This window comes from Lates calcarifer, unplaced genomic scaffold (assembly GCF_001640805.2).
Source record: "Lates calcarifer isolate ASB-BC8 unplaced genomic scaffold, TLL_Latcal_v3 _unitig_2006_quiver_642, whole genome shotgun sequence".
Classification (NCBI taxonomy): domain Eukaryota; kingdom Metazoa; phylum Chordata; class Actinopteri; family Centropomidae; genus Lates; species Lates calcarifer.
Genome location: NW_026115916.1, coordinates 112,575 through 127,690, shown reverse-complemented (window position 1 = coordinate 127,690; position 15,116 = coordinate 112,575). Strand labels below are relative to the sequence as shown.

At 44.5% G+C, this 15,116-nt stretch overlaps 2 protein-coding genes across 2 annotated transcripts; both read left to right on the top strand.

Moving 5' to 3' along the window:
• Positions 1–1,841: 1,841 nt before the first annotated feature.
• Positions 1,842–5,771, top strand: clec14a (C-type lectin domain containing 14A). The gene is given in 3 exon segments (XM_018688788.2): positions 1,842–2,165; positions 3,833–5,015; positions 5,017–5,771. Coding segments are annotated over 2 exon segments (1,278 nt in total). The 5' UTR covers positions 1,842–2,165; positions 3,833–3,851; the 3' UTR covers positions 5,131–5,771.
• Positions 5,772–6,512: 741 nt separating this feature from the next.
• sstr1a (somatostatin receptor 1a) lies at positions 6,513–10,124 on the top strand. Its single transcript, XM_018688789.2, has one exon. The coding sequence runs from the start codon at positions 6,610–6,612 to the stop codon at positions 7,774–7,776; it is 1,167 nt and encodes a 388-aa protein (XP_018544305.1). The 5' UTR covers positions 6,513–6,609; the 3' UTR covers positions 7,777–10,124.
• Positions 10,125–15,116: the final 4,992 nt, after the last annotated feature.

Genomic DNA, 15,116 nt, shown 5'->3' with positions numbered 1-15,116 from the left:
CCGTGGTGACAACCCTCGACCAGCTGAACAAACAGGCGTAAAAACCACCCTAGTCAGAGGTTTGTTCACTGTTGCCATGGAGACGGTTGCTGCAGTGATGCAGTGCTCGTCAGTTTAAATGACATAACGATGAGACCCATCCTGATTATCATCTGACCTCCAGCAGAGCCAGGGCCACAGGTTGCGCAACAGAGTTTATATTCAGGGTCTTTTATTTTGTTAATGAGTCTGCTCCTCCACAGGAAGTCATTATTTCCTCGTTAGAGCAAATAACCAAATAATCATTATCAATAATCAAACACCTGTTGATCACCTAGCAGCTGCAGGTGTGAGTGTGTGTGTGTGAGACCTCGCCTGAAACCTCTGATCAGTTGACTGCAGATGATGTCATCAGCTGAGTGGGGAACAGGTGACACCACAGAAAAAAAAAAACACCTAAATCAATCAGACAGTTTAATAAACATGAAAACCAATCAGATCCTTCGCAGACTTCAGACTGGATCACATCCACACAGATCCTGAAGGATCCACACATAATTCAATTCAATTCAATTCAATTCAATTTTATTTATATAGCGCCATATCACAACAACAGTCATCTCAAGGCACTTTTCATATAGAGCAGGTCTAGACCGTACTCTTTAAAATAGGTATTTACACAAACACACACACACTCACACACACACACACACACAGAGTCAGGTTACCTATCACTGTGTTACCATGACAACAGCAGTCCATTAGTTGTAGCTCCACCCTCCACGACCTTTGACTTCCTGTCATTGTTCACACACTTCCTCCAGGAAGCAGCTGGGTCGCCGTGACAACAATTACCCTCCATTTCCACTGTTTGTTCAGATACAAGAACTTTGTGTGTGTGTGCTTCTATCTCTGTGAGGACCGCTCTGAGTTTAGACCTGGGGAGTGAGAACAAATCTCTGAAATCAAAGAACTAATAATCAGTTTAATCAGACCTTTGGTGTCTTCTCAAGGACCTTTGGAACTTTCCAAAAACAAGTGACGCTCTTCAAGTCCTATAGGACTCCTGGAACCACTTCAAGAACAAAATGACCCTCCTCAGAGAACTTGTGTCTTCTCAGGCAGTTCTAGAACATCTTCAATGACCAATGGATCTCCAGAACTCATTGAACCACATTAAAGACCAATGCAACTTCCTCCAAGACGTCTGGTCCTCCTAAAGGACCAAAACCCTGTCTAGAATCACCTCATGGACATAAGGACAAGTGAAGTTCTTCGACCTCTGTGCAGCCATAAATGATCACTGTTCAAGGACCTTGGAAGTCCCTCAAGGTCCATTTTAACATTCTCAAGCGCCTCTGGACCTTCCTGGTGGACCCATATAAGGTCTTCAAGGAACCCTGCCACCTCATCAAGAACCCAGGTACCTCCTCCCCAACGAACCCTGAATTTTTTAAGTGACCAGTCAAACCTGCTTGATGACAGGTCCCAAGGAACCTCCTCAAGAACCTCTGGCAGATTTTTAAGGACCACTGGAACCTCCTCAAAGACCCTTGAAACCAGAAGAAATTAACTGATTTAAATTAATTTGTCCAAACTAATCAGCACTTTTGTTTTTTTTTTTATTTCTGTATTGTGAATTCAGTTGATGCTGATAATGTGTAAAATATTTTCATGGGTTTTAAAGCTGTATCAGTTTTCCTGTTAGGGATCAATAAAGTTGATCTGATCTTAGTTTGAAAAATCTTAACTCGGCTGTGAAATTTTCTCTCAGTCTAAGCGACAGCGGCAGTGTTTCTGTGGAGGAAACCTGCTCGCCATATCAAGACGCAACACACTTCCTGTCCTGGAGGAGGGGGGTGAGGGGGGTGAGTGTGGTGAATGAGGGGTGAGGCTGACAGTCAGTCTGTCAGCAGAGTTACTCTGGAGGAAAACCAGCAGAAACTGGGAGAGAAAAGAAACTGGGAATACAACTTAGAAACAAGTGGAGAGAGAAGAAGTAAAGAAGGAAGAAAACAAAAGCTGAGAAAACTGTTGGAGAAAGGAGGAGAAAATACATGACACAAGGAGAGAGTGGGATAAAGAAAGTAAAAACCAAAAGGAGAAGAAGGTGCAGAAAAGAAGTGAATGAATCAGTTTCCTGATTCATGTTGAAGAAGACGAGTTGAGTTTCAGTTTGACAGAAGGTAAGAAAACAGTAAATTCAGATTTCATTGTCATTGTCATTAATGTGATAAAAAATCTGTCAGACATTTCGAGAGGAAGAGGAGTCGTCGTCCTCATTTCCTTCTCATCAATACATTTTGTGACACTTTACCTCTTTAGTTTTTCACCTCAGTGTGACGGCATAATGTCGGTCCTTTGGTTCAGACTGAAATATCTCTGACCTGTGTGAGCTTGGCCAATCATTGAGGAGGAGGGGGTTGAAAAGTTATCATGTTGAGACCAAACTGAAAATGTTTACTTGGTAGAGATTAACTTTGTTTACAGCTTCCTGTTAAAATAAACTCTTCAGGTCAACATTCATCTAAATTCAGCCTTCACTGGTGTCCTACCTGAATTAACCCACTTTTTCATACCCTAATAATGATGTCACGGCTATAGAAACCATCAACAACATACAGAAACACAGTGTAACAGAACAGGTCATGTAGCCAGAATAAATGACATCGCTGAAGCAATGCTATTAAAAACCTAATGAACACAGTTCAACAGGTCTCCAAACACTGCAGCCACAGCTGCTCCACACACATCATCTCCAGCAGAAGCAGCAATATAAGACATAAACAATACAATATAGATAAAATACATTTTACTCACTGAAACTTCTGATTATTTGTAGAAAAATAAAAAAATTATTCTCAGCCCTAAAGTAAATCAAAATATCTGTAAGAAATATGACTGAGCAGAGTGGACTTTCAGCGTTAGCCTCCACAGAGATAGAAAAGGACTTATTGTTGAGCTGAGATGCACAGATAACCTCTACAACAGAGTCATTGAACTCTTCCTCCTCCTGCAGCCCCTGCGGGTTGAGAAAACAGCTATTAAATCTATACTAATGTGTTTTAGCGTGTGCTAGCAGCTATAGATGTGGTTACCTCTCTGACTATCCAATCAAAAGACATGAAAATGCAGACACTATCATAGACTTGATAGATGGCTCCTAGTCTCACCGACTCAAAAGCTGGTTGGTTAAAAGATCCATGAAGCAACAGTTTCATCACCATTCATTTTAAATTACAGGAGCCTGAACTACTGATTCTGAAGGCCTCAAGGCAGATTTCTGTTACCTTGGCAACACTGGGCTGAAATCTGATTGGATAAAAATTCTAACATAAACAGACTGTATTGGAAGCAGCGCAAACAAGAGGAAAGCTATAAGATGAAGAGAATTAGTGAAGTACTGATGGGAAAAGATATATAAAAATATAATTCAGTGATTGTGACAGTGTTTAGGCCAGCAGAGAAGGCCTTGCTGGCATGATGATTAAAAGATGATCTTTTCATACAATCAGAATCTTGAAAAGTGCTTATTAAATAAACTGAACTACCATTATTATTGTCATTAGAATTAATGTGTTTGCTGAAGTCTGTGACTACATCCAGATTCCTGATCTTCTGGCCATGTGAAGAACCAAAAACACTGACTCTGAAAGGTAGAGTTGAGTATCATCTGCATATTATGATAGAAAATAGTTCTGACAGTTTCACTATCATATAGGAGGTTTCAGCCTGAATCACTCTCTGTCAGCTGAAGTGAGGTCAGCCACATTTTCTTTCTTTAGATATTTGAACTTTCAGTTTCATATACAAACACAAAAACCTATTTTCTGATGTCACTGCATTTTAACAGAGTAACATCATCAGAAAAGATGGCATCTTGGTTCAACTCCTGGTGGATTTACCTTTGGATTGTCATCCTATCCAGAGAAGTCTCTGCAGACTTGGCTTCACCTCCACACTACACCATCAACCAGATCAAGGCCAGCTTTGACCAGGCCACAGAGAACTGTTCCCCAGGTGTCCTCACCACACTCGCCACCAAGCAGGAAGTCACTGACGTCATCGGGCTCATCTCCAAATTGGTGTTGCATCAAAGAAAGTTCACCTTCTGGATCGGCCTGAAGAAAGCCAAGAACGAGTGTGTTGTTCCTGCACTGCCACTGAAAGGATTCAAGTGGACGGAGGATGGCAGTGAGGAGTCACAGATGATCAGCTGGATGGTGGAGCCACAGGATACCTGCACGACGACTCGCTGTGCAGCTCTACGGGGGGAGTTTCATGGGTCGACGGTGACCAGCTTGGGTCTGATTGCAGTCTCCTGTAAGTCCACCTTTGGGTTCATCTGCAAACTGAGAGACGGACAGACAAGACAGACATCTGAGGACAGAAAGACCACTGTTAAACCTGCTGCACTGGAACCAGTGACTCCTGAACCTAAACTTGCTGCACCAGAACCATCTAAACAAGCTACACCTGAACCAGAACATCCTACATCTAGACCAGAACAAGAAAATGACCTGAATCTTACAACCAGACCTGACCCTGGATCTGGCTCTGGACCAGCATCAGGATCAGACTTGTGTCATCACCCTACTGTTCCAGGGTCCCGCTCAATCACTCTGGACCCCAAAAATAGCAGCAGGATCCAGGTGGAGTGCTGGTCTACTGGCCTGCTGGAGCTCCGCTGCTGGGGTCATCCCACCATGTGGCGTCTAATTGACAACTCCCCTGCCAACTTCACCACCATCTGCCAGCCGTGCAGCAACGGCTTCAGGAAAGACACCTCTGGAAACTGTGTGGACATCAATGAGTGCAGCAGCGGCGTCCCCTGCAGGCACACCTGTCTGAACACAGAGGGCTCCTACAGGTGCATCTGCCCCGACCATGACAAGAACTCAACAGAGTGCACAAAGACGATCAATGACGTCGTCATCATGAACCCAGCAGGGATGCCAGACTTCCTGATCCCGGTGCTGGTTGCTGTGGCCGTGCTGGTGGTGCTAGTGGTGGTTGTTTTGGTGACGGTGAAGTGCTGATCTGATGAGACGGTCAAAAAAACGTGCCATGAAGAAGTTGGAGAAGATGGCGATGAAGAATAAAGACAGTCAGGATTCCTTCACAACAGCCAATGAGAAGACAGCAAAATGAGCAGGTAGAGCTGTGATTGGTTGAACACAGATGACATCACTGTCTCCAAAGTGACTTCACAGGAAGCGATAACAAGTTCATTTTTTCACTTTAAAATGTTTTGATGTAAATCAGCTGTTCTGAAAACAAGTATCTCAGTTTGTTTCTGGACTGACTGGACTCAGTTCTGAACCAGATTCAGTTCTGAACCAGACTCAGTTCTGAATCGGACTTAGTTTTGAACCGGACTTGGTTCTGTCTTTTGGATGTTTTGTTTCACTGCTTCTTGTTCTGACTCTTGGACTCGACAGCAGCGCCAGAAATAACAACAAAGGACATTTTAAACTGAACTGATTGAATATTAGTTAAATGAAAAGTGATCAATTAAAAAAAAAAAAAAACTAAAAGTGAAACGAAATTATTAGAACACATTCTTTTGGACCAAAGTTATTGTTAGTCTGTAAATTATTTTAAATATGAAGTTTGATGTGTTCACTGACATGAAGAAAAACCTGTAAAGAGAATTCTCTGACTCTGCTGTTGTTTGTTTATGAGTTGTAATCTTTTAGGGAAATGACTTTCTAACTTGATTAAAGAGAAAATTTGATGTATTGTTCTAACATTAAAATTATGACATTTTAAATAAAGTTTTGTAGATTTTATTTAAGAAATAATCTTTACAAACACAAACTGTCTTGTTGGGTTAAACTCTATACAACATATTAATATCCATAAAAATCACATGATGCTGTAACATCTGCTGTCCACATACTTTTGGAAACATCAGCATCTGTGTGTCTTTAGTTGACTGTGACCTGCAGCTGTCCACATACCTTTGTCCAGTCAGTGAAGGAGGTTTCTGTGAGACAGGAAATCATCAGTGTGTTTACAAACTGGTTTTCCTGTTTCCTGAAGAAACAACCAATGTTAAGACAGGAAACACCCCCACCCCCCAGCTGACTCACGGGAGGTTGTGATGAGTGTGTGTGGTTATCTGCCTGAGGGTCGGGACCTCTCAAACCCAAACATAAATCTGAGGGATCTGACGACGATTAACGGAAAAATAAAATGACCTGACATTCATCACAGAGGTCAAAGGTCACCTACTCCCCTGCTCATCCCCCCTTCACTCAGAGTTACAGTCATTTCCATCACCTCCCCCCTCCCTCTCTCTCTCCTCCTCTCCCTCCCTCTCTCCCTCTTCCTCCCTCCTTCCCTCCCTCTCTCCCTCTTCCTCCCTCCCTCTCTCTCTCCTCCTCTCCCTCCCTCTCTCCCTCTGCCTCCCTCCCTCTCTCTCTCTCTCTCTCCCTTCCTCCCTCTCTCTCTCTCTCCCTCTTCCTCCCTCCCTCCCTCTATCTCTCCCTCCCTCTATCCCCCCCCCCCCCAATCTCTCTCGGTGCCGGAGTCTCTCCGGTTGAACCGGATCGTTCAGTTCCTTTTCTTCTTCCTCAGAATCTGTTTGGGATTTTTCTGGATGAATCTCTCCATCTTCTGTCAGTGATGCAGTCCAACACCACCTCCTCCTCCTCCTCTCCTCCTCTCCCGGTCTCTCTCGGTTCCCTGGAGGACGGCTTATTCCTGTTGAACGGCTCCAGTAACGGCTCCGTGCCCGGCGGCGGAGCTCCGTCCGCGGGCAGCGCGGCTCTCATCTCCTCCATCTACTCGGTGGTGTGTCTGGTGGGTCTGAGCGGGAACTCCATGGTCATCTACGTCATCTTCCGGTACGCTAAGATGAAGACGGCGACCAACCTGTACCTGCTGAACCTGGCGGTGGCGGACGAGCTGCTGATGCTCAGCGTCCCGTTCGTGGTCACGGCCGCGCTGCTGCGCCGGTGGCCGTTCGGCGCGGCGCTCTGTCGCCTCGTGCTCAGCGTGGACGCCATCAACATGTTCACGAGCATCTACTGCCTGACGGTGCTGAGCGTGGACCGGTATATCGCCGTGGTGCACCCGCTGCGGGCGTCCCGGTACCGGCGGCCCACTGTGGCCAAGCTGGTGAACGTGTGCGTGTGGCTGTTCTCTCTGCTGGTCATCCTTCCCATTATCCTCTTCTCCTCCACTGCCCCCAACTCGGACGGGTCGGTGGCCTGCAACATGCAGATGCCGGAGCCGGAGCAGCGCTGGATGGCGGTGTTTGCGGTCTACGCCTTCCTGATGGGCTTCTTGTTCCCGGTCCTGGCCATCTGCCTGTGCTACATCCTGATCCTGAGCCAGCTGCGGGTGGTGGCGCTGAGGGCCGGGTGGCAGCAGCGCCGCAAGTCTGAGAGGAAGATCACGGTGATGGTGACAGTGGTGGTGTCAGTGTTCGTGGTGTGCTGGATGCCCTTCCACATCGTGCAGCTGGTGGGGGTCTTCTTGCAGCGTCACGACCCCACCCTGAGCCAGCTCGCCGTCGTCCTTGGGTATGCCAACAGCTGCGCCAACCCGCTGCTCTATGGCTTCCTGTCTGACAACTTCCGACGCTCCTTCCAGAGGATCCTGTGTCTGCGCTGGATGGAGGCCCCCGAGGAGCCCCTGGACTACATGGACTACTACAGCACAGCCCTGAAGAGCCGCAGACTCAGCCTAGACCAGGACCGGGAGCAGGACTCAGAAAACGGGACCCATCCCCTCCAAACACCAGCTCCAGGATGTGGTCTGAACCCTGCTGACCCCTCCAAGATTTAAAGGACCAGACTGCTCAGGGTCTAGGTTCCGAGTCTGAGTCCAGGTCTGCACGAGTCTACGTGGACAGTCTACAGGACAGAGGGGTTCAGATTAGTTTGTTCAGTCCAGGTCCTGGATTCAAAGGATCAGATTGTGTTTTTGTGCTGAAGTTTTACTCTTTGTGTCCAGAGTACTGATCCACAACGGTCCACAATGGTCCACAACGGTCCACGAGGTCGTCCACAGCTCAGACCAAACACAGTCAGAGTCAGAGGTCAATAACGCTTTATTGATCGTATTGATCTCATGGTGTTTGTCTCTGATCACTGAGATCAGCTGTTGTTGGACTACAGGTCAGAAATCCTTCAGTTTAAAGCGGCAGCTACTGAATGAATCAACATTAACATTAATGAAGCCTAATGAATGTTGACAACCTGTAGCTCCAACCTGAACATGAGCTGAGCAGCAGGAGCTCTGAAATATTGATTATTGATTGATGTGAATTGTTGGGTCACACCTGGAACAAACTGACTTTTACACCTGAGTGTTCACAAACAACTTGATCCTGGAGCTCCTGGTCCAGAACTCTGATGTTAACTCCAGATATTGACTGAGCTGTGATCAGCTGATGGTTTCTCTGTTGAACAGAAACAGATGTTACAGAGTGATGAGTCTTCACTCAGAGTCCAGGCAGACGTTCGTCAACATGAATCACTAAACTCTGACTTGAAATCAGTTTGATGTTCACTGCATTGTCAGTTTATTAGGAACAGCAGCTGAATCTGAGTCTGGTCCTCCTCTGTGTTCTCATGTTTAGTTTGTGTTCAACCTGTTTCACAGGTGTTGATTCATTTGTGCGATGGAGGACTTTGTCTGTGCTGCTGAGACCTGTTTCTGTTGTTTGGCCTACAGTCACTGATGTGTTTGGACACAATAATAGAAACACCTCCGTCACATGAAGGGGGATTTACATTGGACCAGACTCAGTTTCAGCTGCTGTTCCTAATAAACTGAGACCAGGTGTCCTGATCAAACAGATGGAGGTGAGGAAAGTTTCCTCCTCCTCTCCCTCAGGACTGTACAGTATGAAATATAATCCACAGATGGTTTCAGCTGCAGAGGAGGAGAGGAGGTCTCTGATGGTGATTGATGAAGAACCTTAAACGTCCCTCTGACCTTCACTGGACTTCAGGGACTTTCAGACATTTCTCAACATGTTACTCTTTGTCTACAGAGCTCTGCAGTGATGATGTGTTTCTGTACTCCAGCCCTGAGGTCAGCACCAGCCTGGTTCACTCCACAAAAAGCCAAAGGGATTTTTTCATTGTGTTTTGGATTATTCCAGAAAATAAACTGTGAGCAGCTAAAGTTTCTGATCCTTCAGGTTTAGTTGATCAGATCATCTTCTCAGATGAACACCACTGTTCTGATGTTTGAAGTAAGAAGCTAATGTTAGGCTATAAACCAACTACACCACGGTCACATGACGTCAACGTCTCCACCACTAAGCTTCCAACTGGTCATTTCATTTAGCTCTGAGCTCTTCTACAAAAGCCTTTCTTCTTAGAAAGTTAGTGAGAGTTTGAAAGAGCGTGAGTAGAAACACAACGAGGCTGTAAAGGTGGACTGGTGAGTAGATGGGTTTTCATGTTAATGTCTGGTGCTAGTTGATGTCGCAGTGGAGCTCAGATCCCTCTCGACACTGATGATGATGATCTATAATCTGCACTGATGGACTGAATCAGTGAATCTGATCAATAATGTTGATGATAAAAGCTTTTCTCTGATGAAATCTGAGGATTTATCTTCCATCTCATCACTGAGTCATTCTCTGATCTGCAGTCAGCTGAGTGAAGGTCACCTCCTGTTTAACAGTTGCTGATGAAATAAAAACATACAGGTGAGATTTTCCTGCAGCTCATAGGTGTCGATGAAGGACTGATGAGGGACACAATGAAAATATCTCAAATTAAATTGGTGTGTAAACCTTGTGACAGTGTTCACATCACTGCCTCTCACTGTTGCATCTTTGCACACAAAGATATTTTAAAAAAAATAATTTTAAAAAGGCAGCAGAAACTAAAGTTAGAGATGTTTTCTGAGTCAGCGTCAGGTCTTCAACAGAGAAACAGGAAATCGTTTAAAGGAAAACCCTGGTTTCTGTGTTTCTTTAAAGTTTCTGTTTGGAAAAATCTGAAGCACTTTACATTTTCTATCTTTTTAATCACCAATTTGTGAAAAGATTGTAATGTGACATTCCCTGACTTTCTCTGCTGCCTGTAGACTAATTTCTATGTAAAAGACTCAGGTCATGTTTTCAAGATGCTTGCTCCTGAGTGTCCCGCCATAATAAAAGTCTCTTTACAGCACCAGCAGTGTACTATCATTAGCCCCAGGATGGAGTTATTGTTATGAAACAACTGAAATACTCCAAAGCAAACTCTACACAAGAACAAAAACCAGAAAACTCTCATGAATCTTGTTGACTTGGAAAGACATCGGGGGAAAACATCCCAATCATGGAGAGCTCTGTGTAACAAGGGTTTTCAGATTCTCTAAACAGAACCTTTAATCCTGAAACAGAAACCTGTAACAGGCTGCAGAGATGTGAGGAGCAGCTGAGTCCTCACAGTGTTACTGTCCTCACAAACAGTCAGACCACAGCACTCACACACTACAACAACACTCATGTCCATTGTTTTGAAGGGAAGTTGCTCTGAATCTCTCCTGGAAACTGATCCAACTCTTAAACCAGGTCTGAGCCCTAAAACTCACTGATCCACCTTGTGGGGACTCTCCTGCTGATGGTGATGAGTCCCCACAACATCAGTAAAACATGTTCACACACACAATCTGTCAGACAGCTGAATGGGAGGACTGTTTCTCCTGCGACACCACAGGAAGTAACAGATATGGTTTCCATGGAGACACTGACACACTGACACACACACACACACACACACACACACACACACACACACACACAGACCATCACATCATAATGTGACTGATGATCTGGCTGATCAGCAGATCAATATTCATTACGGTCTTTATTTAAAACAAGTCAAATCTACAGCTGTGTCTTTTGTTCCTGTCGCTGTTGTTAATAAAGTTTTTTCTTCAGATGAAAAATATTTTTACTCTGAAACATGTTTCCTGTTTCTGTTCGAAACAGAATCAGACTCTCTATTGAGTTAATATATGATCAATCAATCAATCAATCAGTGCTCTCAGGTCTGTTTCCAATCATCTCTGCACTTACTTGTTTCCCGGAGCTCTTGACCATATCCCACTGTATTCTTCAGCAGGTGGATGTTGCTCAGGTAACATCAGGTGACCTCAGTACAAGACAGTGGATCAGTACAGGTGACGTCGTTATACCTGCAGAAGAAGGAGAAATACTCAGATTCTCTACTGAGGTAAAAGTACCAGTACTGCAACATATATACTTCTATATACTATACTATAAGTACTTATACTTATACTACACCGTATAAGTACTTATACTTCAGTGAAGTATAAGTACAGGAGTGTTAGCTTCAAGTACTTAAAGTATCACAGCACAAGTACCTCATGTGGGTCTGGTCTGATGTGAACTGGAGTCTGGATGGCAGTGTTTGTGTTGGATCTGGCTCCATCTGGCGGCAGTAGACCAGACTCACCTGCTCCTGCGGTCTGAGCCTTTCACAGGTGGATTGTGGGTAATGTGGTCCTCTGGGCAGAGACTGACCTGGGTCTGATGGACTGATCTCACATCGACTTGTAACAAAGTGAATCTGGGACTAGTTCTTCCCACAGAACCAATCTGAGGAGGTCCGTAGTGGTCTGAGGAGGTCTGAGGAGGTCTGAGGTGGTCAGAGTAGGTCTGAGGAGGTCTGAGAGCAGCTGGGACTGGATGAATCACACTTGTGGTCTTTACCTCAGTGACTCCGATGAGATTTGGGTCTAAACAGTGTCATCAGGACCTGAACCTGAACTAGCAGGTCTCATCATCGCCCAGCAGGTGGCAGCATCCACCTACAACACAGACCTCAAGCTGGTCTCAGTCTGAACCACATTGCAGCGCAACACAAGTACAACAGTCCACATCAGTCCACATCAGTCCTCATCATCAATTTGACAAAATACATTTTACATCAGGTACATATGTACAACCAGTCTTCACTGGTCCTGGTCTTCACTGGGAGCTGCTCTGATCTGTGAACAGGAAAATTGCTTCACTTCAGTGTGTGTGTGTGTATGTGTGTGTGTGTGTGTGTGTGTGTGTCCTGGTGGCCAGAGGTCAGCTGATGTTCAGGTCAGTCACAGTCAGTGTTTGACCCTCAGGTAAACTCACTCACCTGTCGACTGCAGCACGATGACTGACAGCAGAGGATGTTGGGAAATATTTCAACATCCGTGTGTGTGTGTGTGTCTGTGTAGACATTTGAACTGATAAAACAGAGTTGAAGAGTTCAGGGGAGAAACAAAGCCGTCAACATGACTTTAATAACAGGGTGTAACACACACATACACACACACACACTCTCACACACACACACACACACACACACACAGTGATCCTGTTCTGACGTGTTGATCCTGCAGTGACTTGTGTTACTGACGCTCTGATTAAACACAGGATCTAGTCAGACCGATCAGGATCGATCAGAGTCTTTTGATCAAGAACCAAAGATCGAAGAACTGAATTGGAACTCAAAATGAAATTCAGACTTCACAGAAGAACCTGAACGCAGCACGAGTGCTTCACCATGAAAGACAGGTTGTTGGTCCGAGCCATCAGATATGAGCGACAGGTGAACTGGACCTTCATCATCATGGTAACAATAATAAACAATTCAAAGAAAAAAAAAGCACATTGAGTCTGTCACGTGACCTCCTCCTGTGTCATCATCACCTCGACCACCAGAGGTCAGAAAACAATAAAATGTAACCACAGGTTTGAATAAAACCGATGACCCAACACTGCACCCCTGAATGAAGAAATCAGTCCAAGTTCAGGCTCTACCTGCCTCGGTGTCCTCGTGACCTCACTTCCTGTCTGCTGGAGTCTGTCAGTCTGTGTGAGCGGGTCATGGACAGGTGACAGGTGAGTCAGTTTCTGCAGGAACATGATAATTATCAGTGAGAAGCTTTTAGTGTGACGGCTGCAGGATTTACAGTCCCAGTGAGTCACACCGAAATCCTGAACCACCTCCTCCTCAGGATCTGGTCCTGAATCACATACGGGAAACTTCACGTCCTTGCTGTACAAAGACGTCACCTGTGTCAAGTGCTATAACACGGATCAGCTCAGACCAGTTTCTGTGAGTCTTCCAGGACCTGTTCCACGAGAGACTGGTCAAAGTAGATCCAGAGCTCTGCCTTGGGACTCTTATTCTGAGTCCATAAAGTCCTAAACATCACCCAGATTGAACTGGTTCAGGGCAGAAAGACTCCTGGTCCAGGTCTACAAGTTCCTAAATTCTGCAGTGAGACTTTGAGTCAAACTGATTCTGCTCCGAGACTGAGGTCCAACTCTGCAGCAAAAGTCTTAGTCCAGGATGGGGACTGTGGTTCTGGATACAGAGGGTCTAGGACTTTGCAGCATGGATCCTGGTTCAGGTCTAACTGGTCTAGAATTCTGCAAAGGGGTACCTATCCCAGGTCTGGGTAAATTCTACAGTCAGGCCTTTAGTCCAGGTCCAGCCAGTCCAGAACTATAAACCAGGTCTAAAGGATCCTATTCTCTAAAATAAGATCTCCTGTCTGAAAGGTAAAGAGTGAGTCCAGGTCTCAGCAACTTGTAAACCTAGTCTAATCACATTTACAGCAGGACTTATCCTGTATCGAAGTGGTCCGGGATCCTGTGTGGACTAAGATCTGTTTCAGGGTTGTGGTTGAAATCCAGAGATTTTATTTGGTTCATCGACTTTAAACCTGAGTGAAGCCAAAACAATAGAAACAAGTTTTAATGAGTCGGTTTCTCAAACTGTTTAAATCTGGTTCATTAAACAGAACCAGGTCTGACTCTGAGACCAGGTCTGAAACTAAAACCTTAGAGTCCAGAATCTGAAGGATTCTGTCCCCAATAAACTGGAAACTGTGTTTTTCTTCTTGTCTCCGTCTCCTCGCAGGTTTTTGGTGTAAGGTCCCTTTAATCCAGTGGATCATCCAGATAATCCGGAGTGATCCTGGTGAACAGGGATCAGTCGCTCCGCTCAGTTTCTTGCTCATTAACAGATTTAAACCGTCAGACTGGAACCAGAATCTGCTCTGTGACCAGTTACAGTCTCCATCTGTCTCCAGTTGAACATGAAATACAATAACAAAAATTACAGTGCTGCTGAGGTCATTTCCTGTTACTGAAACAGATCAATAAAGTTTTGAACTTTGAACAAGACTCTGATTCTGAATTAAATCAAAGATTAAAACATGAATTATTAATAATATTAAGTGTGATTTATTTCACAGTAATTTCTAAAATATTCAAACTTTTCATTTTTTAACTCAAATGAACAAAATGATTTAAACAGAAAAGAGAAACGTCAGTTTGTGTTTCTGTGATTTCAGCTTCAGCTTCTGGTTCATGTTTCATTTAATCAGTGAAATTAAAAATCACAGTTTTATTCACTGAAAATGAATTTTAACATCATTCAGGTTTGATTTGATCTGTGAATCAGAATGATGAAATAACTGCTAAGATTAATTCGGCACAGTGAAATGTCTTCACCTCAAACCTGTAGAGAAAAATCATCTTTAATGTTTTATTCTTCACTAAAGAAACACGACTGACTTTTAAAGCAAATCTCAGGGTTTTCATTGAATCTAAAGAAGCTTCAGTTTCACTGAAAGAAAAAATCTTTGGTCAGTTCAAAATTTTAAATCCGCAGAATAAAACTCACTCATTCATATGTTCATTCATTCACACACACACACACACACACACACACACACACACCACACGCACACACACGCACTGTGTAGTTAAACCTGAATGTCTGAAGAGAGAAAGAGAGCTGTTGTTGTTGTTGGAGGAGGAGGTGAATGAATGAATAGATGAATGAATGATGGGGGGTTAATTATCAGTTAATTCAAACATCAGAATTCAATAAAAATAATTTATTTTCATATAAAAACTCAGAGGGGGGACGTGGACCCAGTACCCTGGTCCCGGTCTCTCCTTGCTCCTGGTCTCTGATTTGTTTCCAATCGCAGATCAATAACTGATATTTCCTGCAGTCAGTGAACTGGTCTCAGATCAGGACTGAGGTGTGAGGAGGAGGAGATCCGGAGGGCTGGACCTGCAGGGGGAGGAGGATCACATCAGTCCTCAGGTCACCATCACCTTCTCCTCCTCCTCCTCCTCCTCCTCACTAACA

What these genes read in the sequence shown, in the direction of transcription:
- sstr1a (XM_018688789.2), top strand. Translation starts at nt 6,610, where the DNA reads ATGCAGTCCAACACCACCTCCTCCTCCTCCTCTCCTCCTCTCCCGGTC.